A 17413-nucleotide genomic window follows, 5' to 3' on the forward strand; every position below is an offset into this window, starting at 1 on the left:
CCCGCGTTCCAACCCATCCTTTAAACCCTATCCCGGATACCATCACAACGTCACAACTCATCGACTCATCCAATCATGAGGCGGGTAGATGTGACAGTGGTACCCATCTGTATCTACCCGTCGTTAAGTCTTGTCTGTGTATGCCTCGGCCTCCCTCCCAACTGTACCCGGAAAATGTCTCCGCTCTTTTCTTTTCCTGTTGCCGCTTCTTTTGTCGATTTCTTTATTCGTCTTCGCGCTGTCTCTGCGCCCGCGAATCTCTCCACTGATCCCTCCCTCAATTATATTGCGATGCCGTTGGAATCGGCGTCTCCTCTGTCACACTCCTCCCGCGAACGCGCGATCGCGCCTCCTCCTATTCTTCCTCTGCCGCCGCCATGGCCGCACCGGAGATCCGGACGACGGCGGAGGCGATGCTTACGCTTGTCCAAGAAGTCGCCGCTATGGGCCCCGTCCTCGCCGCCGCCTCCGCTCCGAGCTCGCTCGGCGCCAGCTGCCTCCGCCTCTCCAGGAAGATCTCCCTCCTCTCCCACTTCCTCGAGGAGATCTGGGACTTCGCCGCCAGATCCGACGACGCTACGCCGTCGCTGCCTCCCTCGGAGGCGGCCTGCTCCTCCTCCTCCCCCTCCCCGCCGGTGGACGTCACGTCTTGCTTGGCTGATCTCTTGATGGCGCTTGAAGCGGCCAAGAAGTGTCTTCTGCTTGGCCGCCGGCCGAGGCAGGACAATGCCTCCTCTGTGAGTCTCTGTTCTTTTCCATTTCTTGATTCTGCGGTAAATGATTCTTTTTTTGAAGTGTATCTAGTAGATCAAATCATCTATGTATTACTCTGCTATATTAAGTACTAGCATCATGCTCTGTTTACTATGTGGTCATAGTCGTTAAGGAGCAACCACAGCCTACCCAAATCTCACTGAGAATTCTAGCTTCCTAAAACTGAATTCGAAGAATGCCCATCGTTCTTGCTTGCTTAGCTGGAGAGTTATTTGTTTGGTTTTCTCTCAACATCATTGGATCTATATGGTTCATGTTGTCATCATTCTAGTTTTGCTCATCTTCCAATCCATTATTGCTAGATCGGCTTTATTAATGTTGTTTGCGTGCAATTAGGCAAGCATTACAACAGAAAATTAACAAAATTGACTGATACATATCATGATAGTTTGATGTCACCCACAAAATTATGAGAAAAATCAGGTGCCTAGTTGTGAACTGCTGTGTAACCGACTCCTTCCATCTTCACAGAACCTACTAGCTGTGGTTGAACAAAATCCTTTTTTCTATATTCCGTTGGAACTATTTGCTTGTAATGTGATGTGCAATGTTACGCTTTTTTACTCTCTTTATTGTCCAAAATGTAGACATAGTGTCATTTCCTTCTACAAACTATTGCAGAATGCAATATATTCTGCCATACTAGTACATACATTCTTTTTCTATCAATTCATAATGACAGTTCTCCGCATTATACATCATTAGGTCTGAAATTTGCTTCTTATGTGCTGTAAGATATTGCATGTTAGAATGATCTTGTTTCGCAGGCATGTTTAACAATAACTCAATGACTTCATCATTATTTATTCATTATAGGTGTCTCTTCCTTGTAGTGCATGACAGCAATTTTTGAGAGACTTAAAGCATGTGTGTTCCAGTATGATATTTATATCCTGTTTCTTCTCTGATCAATCTTTATGCACTTCATGTAGGATTTGGTAGAAAAGAACATTGATATCCAGTTCCAGTATGTGACATGGCAGCTAGAGAAGGTTCTTGGGAAGATTCCATATGAAAACTTTGGCATATCTGATGAAGTCCAAGAACAGGTGTGAGAAAAATAGATTTCCACTGCATTGTCTATGATTCTTTTGGAGAAGATGGGAATAAACTAGGTGTAGTCTGTAACTTCATCTTTTTTCTCTGAGTTACCACGCTATTTGCTTGTTATTAGGTTGAGCTGATACGTGCTCAGCTAAGAAGAGCAACTGTGAAAAGTGGAACTACAAATCTGAAAGTATTTTCAGAGATATATGATATGCTGTCACAAACATGTGGTAAAGAACTCAAACTGCAAAGGACAAGCAGCTCTCCGGAACTTCATATTGATGACACAGTTGATGGTGATCATGATTTCAAAGACATAGTTATGCTGGTTGCAGAAGTTAATGGAAAGTCTAACCATGATATGGATAATATAACATCGGATATAACAGCAGGACTTAATAAGGCCAGGATAGCTGATTCCTTCATATCTGTTGTTAATGATGATAATCAAATTAACTTAACCTCGCAGATGCTGGAGGTATTTAAGAGACCTGTCCCTTTGGAGATTCCTGAGGATTTCCGATGCCCAATTTCCCTGGAACTAATGAAGGATCCTGTTATAGTTTCCACAGGGCAGGTAACTGTATAAAAGAACATTATAAGCCAGGTCTTCAAATTATGAAAATTCTCAAGTATTTTATAGGTTCTGAATGCTTATTTTTTTCTATGCATGCTTTCAGACTTATGAGCGAGCTTATATACAAAAATGGATAGATTGCGGCAACAGAACATGTCCAAAGACCCAGCAAAAACTTCAAAATCTTACACTGACCCCTAACTATGTTTTGAGAAGTCTAATCATGCAGTGGTGTGAACTTCATAAGGTTGAGCAGCCACACAAAACAGTGAGTGGATGGATAAGGAAGAGTGATGGAGCTTTTCATGAATTTACAGCGGATAGAGTTGCTATTGATGTGTTGGTGTGCAATATCTCAAGTAGGTCTTTGGAGGATCAGAGGTCTGCTGCTGCTGAACTAAGGTCCCTGGCAAAAAGGAGCACAGACAACCGGATTCTGATAGCAGAGGCCGGAGCAATTCCTGTTCTTGTGAAACTGCTATCAGCTGATGACCATAAAATCCAAGAACATGCAGTGACAGCACTACTGAACCTTTCTATTTATGAACATAACAAGGAATTAATAGTACTGGCTGGTGCCATTGGTCCAATCATTCAAGTGCTCAGAGGTGGAAGCATGGAAGCAAGAGAAAATGCAGCAGCTGCCATTTTTAGCTTATCACTTATTGATGACAATAAGATAACAATTGGAAGTGCACCAGGAGCTTTTGATGCATTGATCGAGTTACTGTATAGTGGGAGTCACAGGGGAAAGAAAGATGCTGCGACAGCCTTGTTCAACTTGTGCATATATCAAGGAAACAAAGCCCGTGCTATTCGAGCTGGAATTCTGTCACCTTTGCTGAAGATGCTTCAGGAACCATTGAGCAATGGCATGATAGATGAAGCACTAACCATTTTATCAGTTCTTGTGAGCCATCAAGAAGGAAAGATGGCAATAGCCAGGGCCAACACTATCCCACTTCTGATTGACCTGCTAAGGACTGGCCAACCTCGCAATAAGGAGAATGCAGCAGCTATACTACTTGCACTTTGCAAGAAAGATAATGAGAATTTGGCATGCATTGGGAGATTAGGTGCCCTTATACCGCTGACCGAGCTCGCAAAGAGTGGTACGGACCGAGCTAAGCGCAAGGCCACTTCTCTCTTGGAGCATCTTTGTAAGTTGCAAATGCTATAGCTGACCTTCATTTCGGTTTATATATACTTGAAGGCTAGCTTGCATTATTTATGAGTGAAACTCATTGATGTCAACTACATGTCTGTCTACTTTTTTTCGTTATTTGATTCTTTGCAGAAGTGTGCAAGGATTGTTAAGTACCTTTTGCTATTTTCCAACTTATTGTGTAAAATAAACAGTTGGTGTGGTTGCTCCTCCTTTTGTTTTGGTTATTCTCTCTGTATAGATGGAACAATCTGCACTATAAAAATCTTTGTCAGTCTTTTGTATTATTTACTTTGCATTCACAATTTATGTGCCAGCATGGTTATTTGGACTTGTTTCTTTCCTGATAACATAGATGGAAAATATTTTTATGTGGTTTAAATTTTATTAGACATTTGACAAAATACATGATTCTTACGACAATTGGCATTACATGTGTTGGGCGCATAATTCTTTTTCTAAGAGAGAAAGAGCACTATTATTTCTTAATTTTCCATGTATAAGACCCACAATGAAGATACTGAGCCAATGCGAGTTGATGGAGTAGACAACGGATGTTGAGACAGAGTGCCAATAATTTATTGGCTGAAACTTTATACCTTGGAGCAAATTGTTACTTTATGTAACTTGAAATATATAAAAATAAAAGGCAAAATATTGCTGCTTTAATTCCAAGACTTTCACAAACAGGTAATTTAAGATTAGGATTAATTATATTAATGAAGAAAACATCAAATTTATGAAAATTTACTATCTTTAAAATAATTTCCAAGTTTTATGTGGCTATTATGCCATAACAAATCGCAAGCGTAAAGGATGCCATAAGTCTTGCTAGAGCTCAAACTAAAGGAGTAATCTTCTTCTTGTACAGTAATCATTGAACAAGTAAGATAACAATTAAAAGCTAAATTGGACAAATGAAAGGACAAGAAATCACCTTGACTGATTCCTTTATGAGTCTTAAAGGTTCTAAACCTGAAACCATAAAGTATAAACAATCATGAGAAATTAGTAGGTAAGCTGAAGGCAATATCTGAATCCACAAGAGCTCTTGGAAATATACATTTATGCAAAATCTGATTGAAAAATGTGTAATTACCCCATTTTTAAGCCTTTCCCATTTCTATTTTAATTTTTAATCACGATGGTATGGACTTTAGCTATTGCAAAGCACAATGTATTTCCTGGCAACACTACTCCTGTAAACTATAGAGGCTGCTTGCTTGAGATTGATTGAATAGATGAAGCAAGAGCTTTTAGTCTTCCCTAGTCATGACATTAATATCAATCACTCATCAAGACATGCTTTTCAAGAATTTATTGAAGTTGATAACTCTATTTTATAAAGCTCAAATTAAGTTAAAAAAACCATATCAATTATCAAGCATCAGATATATAACCTATAATATATAATATCAAAGCATTCTGTACTCATCTCATGTAAAAAAATGGTTGGCCCTATCTTATAGCAAAATAATTATCCTAAAGTTTCTGTTTATTCCTTAAAACTACTTTTTCAAACTCCTATAGACTATGACAAGCTAATTACCTTGACACACCAATTCAAGACTTGTGTAGTTGTATCAAGTTTGACACTACTAGGGCCTACAAAGCAAAGAGGGTAGTCAGAGTCTCAGTAGTAAAATAAATTAGAACTGATGGAAATTATTTTAGGAAATAGGGTTTGACAAAAACAAATTTGTTCAACTTAGTATTAGTTGATTCAGAGTTTCGACAGCGAAAATATGCTAAAAACTTCATTGGAACATTTAGGTCACACTAGAAATTGGAATAGGTTGAGGAAGATGAACCGAACGTATCTAGTATCCTGTGCAGCATGTTATTGTTCTAATTGAACCAAAACAACTAGGTCAGTTCTGGCAAGCAAACCATTCCAACTCGGCTTTACTATATGCTTGTGTACAGGAGTCATTCTGCTCAAAGACTTCATGATAGCTTTAGACTTTGCTGCACTTCAAAGATTTGCATTTAGTCTTCAATCATGTGGCCAATTATAAGCGCAGTTGTCCTCACCATGAAGACTGCTTCAGGTTTCTGGGAGGAAAAAGACTCCAAGACAAGTAAAGCTTCCTTTTCAGGTTAGGCATGAGGCTTGTATGTTTTCTATTAGTAAAATGGTAGAAATGAAGACCACAACTTTTGACATTGTTTCTATCAGTTCATCCATGCTTAATTCACATTTGACATGATTAATTTCAAGCTAGAGGAATGCTTTGTTATTGTTTCCACACATCTGTAGATTTGTGTTTTCTCCGTGTCCTGGGAATGGAATTAGTCAAAGACACTTCAAGTTGGCATGCTTGCTCGAGTGTTACTCTGCTGCCTGCATTTCATGCTCAACAAGCAGATCCTTGTTCCATTTTCTGTCTTCAAAGATCTACTGCTACTGCTCCTGATGTGGGATGAGTTCATGGCTGCCACCATGATTTGGGAGGAAGAGTGCACAACCTTGGGCACTGTTCATGTCTGTAAACATGATCAGAACACTGGAAGCAAAAAGCGTGCCTGAGCCATCATCAGATTCGAGCATGCAATGACTGATGATGAGCTGATTTCTGAGGGCGGTGGCTGCATCTTTGACTTCTAAAAGGTTGACATGATTGGATTCAGGCGTGCTCGAAGTAGGTTTTCTCTCAGCATGCCCGGAAACTAGAAGAAGGGAAGCATCACCTGGTTTCATACCTGGGTGTGTCAATTTCAGGTACAACTTTCCATTGTGTTAATTATTACATTCCCTCCCAATCTACCTTAAGAAAATTAAAAGTTTCTCATGCTATCTAACTGATACAGTTAATTTTGGGTAGGTTGAGAGTGATATTATTATAGTTTTTGAGTATCAGAAGAGGAAGAGTTTTGAGTAAAAGCCACCCCGTCGTTGTTATTCCTGTTCATTTTGATCTTATTTCATGGAACAATGCAAGCTTCCAAGGGTTAAATCTATGATTGATGTTGTCCCAACCAAGGCAAGAACTAACAGGCCCAGTGGTGTGTGACACTCGGGTTTGGTGTTCCCCTCGCTGACCATCAACAAGTAGGTAGTTGTGATGTCGTGCTTTGTAACACAGCGACATCTTCCAAAACCAGTTGTCAGTAACGGACCGTGATGACTCTGTTTCCGTCGTTATGGCGTCGGCAAGTACAACTTTGTTCATGCGAGCAAATCTGGGTGGGTGAGAACGCAGAACGTAAAAACACGGCCCGACGGGTAATTATATTCCCTTCACACCACCCTACCGCAGTTTCTCGAATAGCAATTTGGTTCCATTTTGCTCTCCTCAGTTGACGCCTCAACCCAACCCGAACCCACCTTCGTAAATGCCCACCACCTGCTCGACCCTTTTTATTCCCCCTCCTCTGTTTCCACTTGGCTCACTTCCGCAACCCCATTGCGTGCATCATAGGAGAGAAAAGATGGGCAACAGTTTGGGTGGGAAGAAAAAGATGGTTAAGGTGATGAAGGTGGACGGCACCACGGTGAAGCTGAAGCCACCGGCGCAGGCCACGCAGGCGCTGCGGGACCATCCGGGCCACACCCTCCTCGACGCCGAGGAGGTGAAGCGCCTCGGGCTGCGGGCACGGCCGCTGGACCCGGACGCGGCCCTCAAGCCGGGAAAGCTCTACTTCATGGTGGAGCTCCCCCGGCTGCCGGACCACCGCGCCCCCCGCAGGGCCTCGTCCGGGGCGCTCCGCGTGAGCGCCAAGGAGCGGCTGGAGAGCCTCCGGCTCGCCCGCCGCTCCATGTCGGACCTCGCCATCGCGACCCCGGCGCCGCCCTCGGTCGAGGCCGAGGAGGCCATGGACGGAACCGTCCGCCTCAAGATGAGACTGCCCAAGGCGCAGGTGCAGAGGCTCATGCGGGAGAGCAAGGACGCCACCGACGCCGCGCAGAAGATCATGCATCTTTGTGCTGGAAAAGATGGCAGTGGCCCCTCGCCCTCGCCGGAGCCAACAACGTCAACTGTGGACGCCAGACGCAAGGAGGTACGCGTTCTTCTCCTTCCGAACCCCTTTAGTCCTCCTCTGCTTCCCAATTACCCCTGTGAACCACCATGGCTGTGAGTTTGCTCGGTGGGGTTGCATTGCTGATGTTAATTCGGTGACTTGAACGGAATCATAAGAAGCACAAGCGTACGTCCGTATACAATGCAAGATCCAAAGGCTTATCCTATGAAGAACATGCTGTTATAGGTGTAACAAGGATGAGACTGTCAGTATCTCCATGGCTGCAGTTGTGAAGGTCATCAAGCTTGGAGTGTTCGTGTCTGTAAAGAAACAACACGATGCACAATGCTTTCCTATGCAGTCTTATCCTTAGCTGGAGAAACTGCTTTCATGGGTTGAGTCCTGATCACTCAGATCACAAAGAAGCAATTAATTCTACGTAGCATCATGAAAGACAATTACAAGTACAGTAACATGTGAATTGGATCTATGTTCCACAGATTTGTTAGGTCCTGTATCATCATAATCATGTTGTTTTGTTGCATTCATGGTTGTAGCATTTTGGTCAAAATGGTTGTGGTGCATGGAAGCTACTGACCAAAACTATACAACTCAATCTGACAACCCTCTCTCGCGAAGTTAAGACCGTTTCCACTAGTTTAATGGGCTTTTTGTGATTGATTGTTGCAGAAGAGAACGAGGTTTCTTGCTGTCACATAGTCAACCATCAAAGCTGCCAAATTTTCAAGTCACTTCACTACTCCAAGTCAATGTAGAAGCAACAGAATCACCAGATCTTGTAGATTTGTCAGAGAAGAAAAGGAATTGTGGGTGGGAACATGCGAAGCTGCCTACGGCTTCCTCGTCCCCTCGAAGCTGTCAGATAGTGCTTTCTTTACTACTTACTCTCCGTTGCATGGAATTCCTGATGCAGATGGGATGGGCAAGAGGGTGGGATTCCCACGGGATTAAGAGCTGTGGATTTGTTTCCATAAGCAGCAGATCCGTGCTTATCCAACCTTCTCGCTTTCATCTATCCTGAACATTTTTTTTTTCTAAAAAATAAATAATTAATAACTAAGTAAAGCGAGTGCAAATATTTTCCCTACGATCTGAACTTGGAAGACTAGAAAAAGTGCTATAGGATTTGTGCCAAACTTGATGTGACTTGCAGATACAAGTGTAATTTATCCACAGGAATATTATTTTTATTTTTTTAATATATATATATATATATTATAATAGTATATATAATAATCATATTATATTGTAATGTTTTTGAATTTTGGGATTGATTTAAATATAATTTGTATAATTATACATTTGGTATACTTATTAAAGAAATGATAAAGAGATTACTAATTGAACCCTACCACCATGGGCTGATCAAGGCATCCCATAATAGGTCATCAAATGTTTGCATGATTTGAGGAGCAATGGTGAGTCATACGTAACTCGCACTCGATGTACCACAAGATATAATAATCTTGCCTAACTTGAGCTGTTGCTTGACCTGCTTGCTAACATAATCCAATCCCAGAGGCAATCAATCTATGCTCGCAGGCGAGGGATTGACTCATTGTGTGGTCTCACCCATTCATACCATATATTTGTCCAAGTTAAATAAGTATTTAAAACACTTGACATATCTTAAAATATTATCTTTGCATATAATGAATGCATTGAAAATATTTAAAACGAGACTCCCAATTAATTAGATTTACTATTTAGACTATTTGATTCATAAAAATGTTAAAATATTCTCAATATTTATTTAATTACCATATATATATATATATATATATATATATATATATATATATAAGATTTTCCATTATAAGGATGACAGGGAAAGAAATATTATTATAATAATGTGTTAGCGTGTCTATTAATTTCCTATCATTTTGCTTCGCTATATAATGAAAAAATAATATTTGCCATATATTATTTTTTAAAAATAATAAACCTACGATTGACATATTGATATTATAATAAATTATCTAACAAACCGAGACTCGTTCCGATCGATCTCCAATCCATTTCTGTACGAATTATAAAGCTTGGTCACCAAGGATCAATCTTAGTGAGCAAGTCTTGTCTCTCTTTGGAAAATCTAGAATCGATTCTTCGAATCTAAAACGGGCTCCATTGCCTTCAAACTCCGAACCAAACGTTCGACACCGTGTCGGGCCCCACCACGCGTCCGTGAGTGAGTGAGAGGGGGGCCACGGAAACGGCAGGTGGGGATCTCTGGGGGTGTGCATCTACCTTCACACTAGTTGGATATTTTATTATTATATAATGTTTCATGTTCCCAAAATTTAACGCTCAAATGTTTACCCGCTTGGCTGGCTCGTTTATGATGAAAGCCAATGGGAAGAGAGAGGTTTTGGGATGCGTCTGTGGGGACGTTTTTATAATGCTTTGAGGATCTTCCTCTCCGTCGGTCTCCTCCCAACACCCCCTTATGCTTCTTCGTCGTCGTTCTCCCTCCCTTCCCTTATTCCCAACTAATTCTACTACAAATCGCAACACAATCCTACATCTCCGAGTCCAGTATAATTCTTACCATTGTTGTTATGGATGACATGAAGGACAAGATGAAGGGGTTGCTGAAGAAGGTGAACAATCCCTTCTCCTCCTCCTCCTCCTCCAAGTTCAAGGGTCAAGGCCATGTCTTAGGCTCCGGCACTCCTCCCTCCTCCTCCTCCTCCTCTTTGTCTCACCCCAGACCTTCCAATCCGCCTCCCCGATCCCCTCCCTCCCGCCGCACCCCGTCTCCCTCTGCCTCCTCCGCCGAGTTCGACCCCTTCGATCCCCTCATCTCCTCCGGTAGGCAGGTCAAGAACGGCCCCTCGGTCCCCGCCCCCTTCGCCTGCCCCGTATGCACCCGCCCCTTCCCCACCGAGGCCGACGTCTCCGCCCACCTCGACGTCTGCCTCGCCCACGACGCCTCCGCCGCCCCCGATCCCGCGATGGCCGACAGCAGCGACGTGGCCGCTCGGGTCTCTGCGTTCGTCTCCTCGGGGCCCCCGCAGGGAGCGGTGGAGGTGGTGCTGAAGTTGCTGGGAAACGTGGCAAGGGAGCCCCAGAACGAGAAGTTCCGGCGGATACGGATGGGGAACCCGAAGATCAAGGAGGCCGTGGGCGCCAGGGGAGGGGTGGAGCTGCTGGAGTCCGTGGGGTTTAGGTTAGGGGAGGAGGAGGGCGAGGTTTGGGCCACTATGGAGGCCCCGTCCGAGGAGCAGATTGCGGTGATTAAAGAAGCAACGACACTGTTGGAGAGTTGGAAGTCAGAGGGTTCTGTTCCGGTGGTAGTATCCGATGTGAAAACTCAGAGATCAATTGAGCCGAAGAAGATTGATAGGCAGGTATGTGCTTGTAGAATCTCTTCCCTGTGACATGATATGACTGGCATCTAGAAATAATTTGAAATATTTAGTTTATGCAATTTAGAATGCGTACTTAGTTGCATTGTTCCAATTCTTTATTTATAAGGCAACTGTTGAAGTGGTTTTTGTTAGGAAGCCATCTAGATCTGCAAAAAATTATCATTTAAATCATATTAGGGCAAACCCAGGAGCTCCCACTGATTCATCTAGAGAGGATCGATATATGCAACCGTAGCTCTATGTTCATAGAGGTTGTCTCTGAGACCTGAACACTGGTCTATAATAGGAGTGAAGTTGACTAGTTTAAATTCTATTGGTTCATTGATTCAGTATCAAAGGTTGAAATTTGGTAGTTAATGCAAGAATAACAATATAGATAGCTGTATCAAACAAGCATATAATTTCTGTACAATCTCTCTGGAATTTTCTTGATTTCTTCTTCTTTGCTTTGAAATGAGAACACGGAAGGGAGATGTGCAAGTCAAGAAATTTTCATTTCACTTCCGAAAACAAAAGTAAGCCTCTTTTGTACTTGATATTATGCCTTCTTTTGTTTCTTTCTCCCCGTTCTATCTGTCATCTGCTACATATGCTTCGTTATATCTCTTAGCTCATAGCTTGTGTCGCCTTCGAATTGCTGCCTCTCTTCATCCTCATTCCTCCTTTTTTTGACTGGACACTTGGCAATTCCTTACCTTTGCTGCCCAATCTTCTCATCTTCTCTATGTTACTTACCTATCCTTGTCGCTTGACTGGCTTACCTTTCCTCTATTTATCCATTTATTCCTAAGAGAGAAAGAAGAAAGGCTTCCTTCTCTGCGGCACCTGATCTTCTAATGTCTTAGCTATTCAGTGCGATAAGTAAGCCTTAAGCAACAACGTAGAAGAGCAGGAGGAAGAGTACTTTTTCCTTTGTGTCACCTATTTCACTCTTTCCACTCGGTACAAGTTTTTCGATTATATTTTCCCATTGATATTCGGTGCCTGTTGATATCATGGTGTCATACCAGTCTGATGCCTGGTCGTAATATGGTGCAGACTGTTAGTGAAAATAGAAAACTACTATATGACATAAAGAAACCAAAGCTGCTACCTAAATATGTAAAGTACAAAAAAAAAAGACTAATATCTCGATCAAGAAAAGAAAATGAGGAAATTCACTTTTATGAAGCAAAAGAGCTGAGAAGAAGACATGAGGTCGACTTGCAAATGAGAATGGATGTTTTCAGTGTATGTTGGTCGTTTCATGATTTAGAAAAAACGATAATCACAGGTCACATACTTAAGACTTTGTTGGTCAATATTGCAGTCTGCAATATAGCAGTGAACAAGACCAAAAAGAAATGAAGCTTCCTCCATCAGGAAACAAGGAAATTTAGACACAGATTCGACCAAAAAATAAAAGAACAGCAATTGTATATCTTGTGATATTGTTGATTGCCCTAGGCATGAGATTGAACTACTTTTACTTTAAATTTAGCTATTCTGTTGCTTTACTTTATTTTAATATAGAAATAAGCTAGATTTTACTGAAAAGGGTGGGCTTTTGTGTCATGTTAAGATGCATACTGTCAGGTGAAAGCTTCTGATTGTCTACTTTAATGGTCAAATACCAAATTAATTTTACAGGCTAAAGTTTTCTTTCCTGTTCCTGAAAGTTTTCTTTACAGGTTAAAGCTTTTTCTTTGTTTTAATATAGAAATAAGCTAGATTTTACAGAAGAGGGTGGGCTTTTGTGCGATGTTAAGATGCATACTGCCAAGTGAATGCTTCTGATTGTCTACTTTAATGGTCACATACCAAATTAATTTTACAGGTTAAAGTTTTCTTTCCTGTTCCTGAAAGTGAAGCAGCAAGGATTGACCTTCCAGATTCTTTCTATAATCTATCTTCCACTGAGCTAAAGAGAGAAGCTGATCTAAGGAAGAAAAGGTTGGCAGATTCTCAGCTATTAATTCCCAAATCATATCGGGAGAAGCAGGCCATGGCTGCTAAGCGTAAGTATAAAAGGGCAGTTGTTAGAGTTCAGTTTCCAGATGGAGTGCTTCTTCAAGGTGTATTTCTTCCTTGGGAGCCTACTACAGCACTTTACGAGGTTAATTCCTAAAACTTTATTTTTATTAAGTTTTTCATTCCCCTTGCTAGTATTGGTACGAGAGTATTATTATTTCTTTTGCAAACTGTAGAAGATGTAAACATTCTTGGTTGATAGAAAGACGAGATATAGTAATCGAGTATTTGTGATGGTTACATATCAAATTGCACTTTGGTCCTAGTTTGTCTGAGCACCATTTCATAATTTATTTTTTCTTTTGTGACTATAATGATACTTTTCATGTTAACCAAGTTTTTTCACAGCACTGGTCTTAGAGAAATGATTGGTTTTAGCGGTGTTGTACAAGCACAGCATTGGAGTCAGTTGTTTTTAGAAGGGCTATATCTTGAAGTTTTAACAAGTGAAATTCAGATTAGAGTCATTAGACTGCTACTTGTAAGGGCTAGAGATAACTCAGGTGTCACTACAATGAGGTATGAATTTCCCAAAATTTATCTGTAAGTTGCCATTGGTTTCATGCCTAACTTTAAACTGCAGATTAGACTGCTACTGAAGCCATCTTTGTTAGGACTACCCGTGGCAGTGTTGCATACTTTAAAAGGCTGTCTTATAGGGCATGAAAACACATCCATTCTTCCTCGTCCTCTACCTCCACCACCTCAGTCTTGTCCTCTTTGCCTCCGCCACCACCTTCTTCCCTCCTACCTCTCTTTTTTGTCTTCCTCTTCCATTCCCCTGCTTGTTCGTCCTCTTCTTCTTTCTTGTCAACTCGAAGCCTGAATTTAGGGATGACAACTGATGTGAAAAATATGGCCATGCTAGCAGCCAACTTATCAGAAAAAAGCTCGGAAATGGCTGTTTGTGCCAAGTGGACCACCCTAATCGGCCAGAGATAGATGGTCTTAATGTTCTAAAATTGAGGGGCTGTTGTGAAAAATGCTAAGCATAGGATTTAAGTGCCATTTTGGTTCAGTTTAGGGATCATTGGTTGCATTAATCTTGTGGCTAATTTAACTGTTGACATTATGAATGCTTTACTACATACCATATCGTTTATCTTCTTTCTATCTACCAAAGTCAGGAATATATGGCTGTGCAGTAAATTTGTTCCCTCCGATTCTTCAATGCTAGCTTGTATATACTGGTTTTTATTTCTTGTATTATTGGAATATAGAAAAAATTTCTTTCGTTGGATTTTAGAAGATCATTCAGGCAATTTTATGGTCAATGTCTAGATCACCTGTGCTATTCATATTTAAGCTCTTTTATCCTGTAAATTGACCTATTACAAAATAGATTGTTATAACTATGGTGATTTAGTTAAGCAACTGAATGTGGTGATTCAGTCTTCGTTTAGCAGCTTAATGTGAAAGGGCCTGTCAAATGCGAATTCTTAAAAGTACAAAATTTGGAAGACTTCCATGCCTCCCATTTTGTTTGTTGAGACCAATGTAATAAAGAAATGATTGGGTAAAAGATTTTGACATTTTTCCCTGTTCGGCAATGCTCATATATTTTTATTCATGTTAAATATTATCATCATATTGGTTGGGCTTTTAGGTGTGTATTCTAACTCTTACGGTATTCTGTAGTTTGTCAGCTCTGCTCTAAAGGACCCCAGTTTAGAGTTTGAGCTCCTACGGCCGGCAGTACCTAAGCTACGAGTGGTTCCTTTCGCAAAACCAGGAGCCCGGGCAACAACACTGGAGGAGGAAGATTTGGTCCCTTCAGCACTTGTCAAGTTCAAGCCAACAGAGACAGATTCCATGGTCTTCACAGGCCTAACCAATGAACTCCTCGAAGCCAGTGAACCACTAAATAGTACAGCAGCTTTGTCCTAACGATGAAGTGGCTGGCTGACTCGATCAGTCAAACTCCTATTCTTTTCAATATGTGCTGTTTTGGATACCGTAAGAACTGAGCGATTTCTCTCCTCACTACGTTGTTTCTATTTGTTCTCATAGGGTGAAAGGATGTATTGGTGATAAAGAAAATAAAAAATCAATTGGTTGCTGTGTGATCAGACGAATATACCGATGATGTATAAAGTGTAAGAATGTTCTTGTTGATTTCATGAAGAAAATTTTGAACTCAATATTGATATGAGTTGATGGGTGTTACAGATTATGTAACGAACGTCAAAAATTGGTTTGTCACTGAATATCGATATGCTTCACGCGGATATGATATGTGAATCGTCGGTCGATATGATATGTTATGTGAATCCTGACACATTGGCTGAGTGGTTCTTGTCGGACATATCCGTGATGTAATTTATCTCAATGTTCTGTGACATGTGGACTATTGAACGAAAGTAAAAAATCATAGTTACTGGACACTCATTCACATGTGAATGCGAATGTTGATATGATATGCTCTAACACATTGGTCAAGTGATTCTTGCTGATATGATATGCTTTGCCACATTGGTTGAGTGATTCTTACCAGCACATCTGTAACATAATTTTGCATTATGTTCATCTGAATCTCTCTCTCTGCCATCTCGACACAGACCTTGTGATCGAATCAAGCCCGAATTAGGTTGACTCTGCGACTTATGCCGATGCGTCGGATGATCAAAGACTTCATTAACCATGGACATGTCTGGTTTCTTTACCTTGATAAAAACCTGGTTACAAGCTTACATTGGTAACATATTAGTTTGAACTATTTAGTTTTCCTCCTATCAATCCTCATATGATGAAATACTTATTATCACTAGAAAATTTGTAACCACAGACATTCCTCCGCACTGATGTACCAAAATGCGCGTTGCGGGCGGAATAAGAACATGCAAACGACCGGTGCACAAGTCGACGGGAACATGTGCTCCAAACAATTCTTTGTTCACCACACACCCAAAAGGAGATTGGACATGGATAACAAACATTGCGTGGATATGGCGACGAGCGATGGAGGTGAGGGATGGACAGCTCTCTGTCTCATCTCCGAGGCAAAGTAGTTCCTTCTCATTTATCAGCACATTTACTAGTAATTGAACTTGCAATTTAGATTGTTAGACAACAAGTTGAAGTTACCACTATTGCTGGCAATCCCAACGCTTATCCCAAGTGAAATATCGAAGAACAGAAGTTGGGGAATTTCTACAGATACTCATCTACGGACGAACTAAATACCAGCTGAGACGAAGCATCTCGACGATCACGTAACTCGTGTATCATTTGACCCTTCACGAGAGAGAGAGAGAGAGAGAGAGAGGTACGGGATTGCGTGGCCTCGGTGTTTGGACACTGCTCACAGCAGCGGCAGTGTCATTGGCAATATGATTGATGATGGAAGCCAAGTTGTTCGAGTCACGAGGGCACATGAATGCGTGTGGGTGGATAAGCTTGGCTTTCGGCACGCCTGTGTGCATATAATATAATACAATACATATCATTCCGACCAATAATTCCTTCAGTCAACAGCAGCGGCTCAAGATATGCCAATGAAGGCATGCTGCTCCTTTCTTTGTCCTGCTCAAAGCGGAGCACTTGCCGACGACGAGCATTGGCCCGACCGAGGTGGTGGAAGAGCCACCCTTTCTCTTCTCCCATCTCTTTCTTTCCTTCTTTCTTTCTATCCCTTTCAGTCCTCCCCCATGTTGTCTATCAACCAATCAAAATAATTTTTTTGCCTCAAAACACCATCCCAATTACGTTGAATAATGTTCATTAATCTCACAAAATCTAGGTAGCATCAACGAATTATTTTATGATCATCAAATCTGATAATTTTTTTGTAATAGATAACCAAAAAAATTTATACCAAACACGATCTCCAACTCAAGGCACAAATCGAAAGGCACGGCACGCTACCCCACCCCAATTGCTTCGTGGGTGTCTGCCGTGTCGTCCACTTTACTACGTTCACGAGTTGTGCCTTCAGTCGGGCACTATATATATATATATATATATATATATATATATATATATATGAGTTAATGCTTTATTATTAATTTGTTCTTTTAGCATTAGTCTCTTTTTCGTTACTCAAGTCCAAAAAAAATTAAAATAATTACAAAAGTTTAATAAGAGAGATTTTTCAGCTTAGGCAAAGGAGAGCGAAGATTTTCATTTTCTGCAGGACTTAAGTAAAATACTATAAAACAAGTTATTAAATTTAAAAAATTATAAGTAACGGAAATTTCTCATATTATTCATGATGACTTCATCGTAATAATTTAAGATAAGTTTGAAAAAAAATTATTTAATTAAAAGTTTAATTAACAAATTATATTTGAAATGAAAATTATACAAAATATTAGAATATTAGAATAATCAAAGAAGAGTGAAAAATTAATTTTTTTTTAACCAAATGGCACTAATTTTCACGTGCGACAAACATAGTTCAAGATTTTTTTTTTAGATTTTTCAGTTTGTATGGATTTTTTTTTTCTTTTTAATAAATAAAATATTCTTAAAATGTTAGAAAAAAAA

The 17413-nt window shown here is 40.7% G+C and overlaps 3 protein-coding genes across 3 annotated transcripts; all 3 read left to right on the forward strand.

The window, feature by feature from the left end:
• Positions 1 to 243: 243 nt before the first annotated feature.
• Positions 244 to 3850, forward strand: LOC103998015 (U-box domain-containing protein 10). The gene is made up of 4 exons (XM_018818354.2): positions 244 to 737; positions 1707 to 1823; positions 1949 to 2398; positions 2502 to 3850. The coding sequence occupies exons 1-4, from the start codon at positions 378 to 380 to the stop codon at positions 3576 to 3578; spliced, it is 2004 nt and encodes a 667-aa protein (XP_018673899.2). The 5' UTR covers positions 244 to 377; the 3' UTR covers positions 3579 to 3850.
• Positions 3851 to 6584: 2734 nt separating this feature from the next.
• Positions 6585 to 8748, forward strand: LOC135585892 (uncharacterized protein At1g66480-like). The gene is made up of 2 exons (XM_065125642.1): positions 6585 to 7565; positions 8217 to 8748. Exons 1-2 carry the CDS (start codon positions 6900 to 6902, stop codon positions 8244 to 8246), a joined length of 696 nt encoding a protein of 231 aa, XP_064981714.1. The 5' UTR covers positions 6585 to 6899; the 3' UTR covers positions 8247 to 8748.
• A 1197-nt stretch (positions 8749 to 9945) lies between these two features.
• On the forward strand, positions 9946 to 15069 carry LOC135623098 (plant UBX domain-containing protein 2-like). Its single transcript, XM_065125641.1, has 3 exons — positions 9946 to 10897; positions 12735 to 13013; positions 14567 to 15069. The coding sequence occupies exons 1-3, from the start codon at positions 10106 to 10108 to the stop codon at positions 14813 to 14815; spliced, it is 1320 nt and encodes a 439-aa protein (XP_064981713.1). The 5' UTR covers positions 9946 to 10105; the 3' UTR covers positions 14816 to 15069.
• Positions 15070 to 17413: the final 2344 nt, after the last annotated feature.

This window comes from Musa acuminata, chromosome BXJ2-9, assembly GCF_036884655.1.
Source record: "Musa acuminata AAA Group cultivar baxijiao chromosome BXJ2-9, Cavendish_Baxijiao_AAA, whole genome shotgun sequence".
Taxonomy (NCBI): Eukaryota; Viridiplantae; Streptophyta; class Magnoliopsida; order Zingiberales; family Musaceae; genus Musa; species Musa acuminata.

Excerpts from the sequence above, each read along its gene's own strand:
- LOC103998015 (XM_018818354.2), top strand. The coding sequence starts at position 378 with ATGGCCGCACCGGAGATCCGGACGACGGCGGAGGCGATGCTTACGCTT. Across the intron at positions 738-1,706 it reads GGCAGGACAATGCCTCCTCT|GATTTGGTAGAAAAGAACAT; the intron begins GTGAGTCTCTGT and ends CACTTCATGTAG. Across the intron at positions 2,399-2,501 it reads TTATAGTTTCCACAGGGCAG|ACTTATGAGCGAGCTTATAT; the intron begins GTAACTGTATAA and ends GCATGCTTTCAG.
- LOC135585892 (XM_065125642.1), top strand. The coding sequence starts at position 6,900 with ATGCCCACCACCTGCTCGACCCTTTTTATTCCCCCTCCTCTGTTTCCA. Across the intron at positions 7,566-8,216 it reads TGGACGCCAGACGCAAGGAG|AAGAGAACGAGGTTTCTTGC; the intron begins GTACGCGTTCTT and ends TGATTGTTGCAG.
- LOC135623098 (XM_065125641.1), top strand. The coding sequence starts at position 10,106 with ATGGATGACATGAAGGACAAGATGAAGGGGTTGCTGAAGAAGGTGAAC. Across the intron at positions 10,898-12,734 it reads CGAAGAAGATTGATAGGCAG|GTTAAAGTTTTCTTTCCTGT; the intron begins GTATGTGCTTGT and ends TTAATTTTACAG. Across the intron at positions 13,014-14,566 it reads CTACTACAGCACTTTACGAG|TTTGTCAGCTCTGCTCTAAA; the intron begins GTTAATTCCTAA and ends GGTATTCTGTAG.